General features: G+C 45.1%; 1 protein-coding gene across 1 annotated transcript; it reads right to left on the reverse strand.

Annotated features, from left to right (window-relative positions):
• Positions 1–369: 369 nt before the first annotated feature.
• On the reverse strand, positions 370–693 carry LOC119585545. The gene has a single exon (XM_037934168.1). It carries the CDS (start codon positions 691–693, stop codon positions 370–372), a length of 324 nt encoding a protein of 107 aa, XP_037790096.1.
• Positions 694–994: the final 301 nt, after the last annotated feature.

Below are 994 nucleotides of genomic sequence, written 5' to 3' on the forward strand. Positions count from 1 at the left end.
ACACCACCACCACGTCTCCTTTCCAGCCTTTGCCTTTCCGGAGGTTTTGCCACAGACTTTCTCTCCCAGATGCTGTATGTCTTCTGCGATTGTTTCCCAGTCACACCTCTCTTCCTGTCTACGTCTTTCTAGGGTCTCTCTAACCTTATCTGTAAAATCACCTCTGCTCTGCGCTTCTTTTAGCTTCCACCACTTGATTTTCTGGGTTCTTGACTTCGTCTCGGGTTTTGACTTCACAACATTAAGTGTGCAAATGACTGGTCGGTGTTGGTTTGTGATGCTTTCCCCAAGAATTACTTTACAGTCTTTCGTATTCTTGTCATTTGAGCGGCAGAGGATGTAATCTATTTGTGACTGAGTGCCTCCACTTTAGTAGGTGATCTTGTGCCTAGTGGCTTTCTTATAGAACGTGTTAACGATCCACAAATTATGCCTCATCGCGAATGTCACGAGTTCTTCCCCACCATCATTCTTAGTACCATAACCAAATTTCCCCATTGTCTCTTCTCTGCTTGTGTTATCACCACCAACGTGTCCATTGAAATCACTCCCTATCCATAGTTTCTCCTCAGCTGGAATTTTTCTCACTTCTTCGTCCAACTCCTCCCAAAACTTCTCCTTCTCTTCGTCTGCACAACCTTGTTGCGCCGCATACACACTCATGATGTTCACCACCAGTTTACCCATCTCCATCTTAAGCCAGATGATTCGGTCTGAAGATCTTGTCACTTCTAGTACCCCTTCTTGAGTTCCTCATTCAAAACAATTCCAACTCATTTCTTTCTTCCATCGTCTCCCATGTAGAACAGTTTAAATCCGTTTCCAAGTTCTTTGGCCTTACTCCCCTTCCACTTTGTCTCCTGCAAGCACATGATTCTTATCTTTCTCCTCTCCATCAGGTCCACCAGTTCGTGGCTCCTCGCTGTCATACTCCCCACATTCAGTGTTCCAATCTTCAAACCTATCGTCTCATTTCTTTCTTCTGCCTCTCCCC

This window comes from Penaeus monodon, chromosome 20, assembly GCF_015228065.2.
Source record: "Penaeus monodon isolate SGIC_2016 chromosome 20, NSTDA_Pmon_1, whole genome shotgun sequence".
Taxonomy (NCBI): domain Eukaryota; kingdom Metazoa; phylum Arthropoda; class Malacostraca; order Decapoda; family Penaeidae; genus Penaeus; species Penaeus monodon.

Excerpts from the sequence above, each read along its gene's own strand:
- LOC119585545 (XM_037934168.1), bottom strand. The coding sequence starts at position 693 with ATGGAGATGGGTAAACTGGTGGTGAACATCATGAGTGTGTATGCGGCG.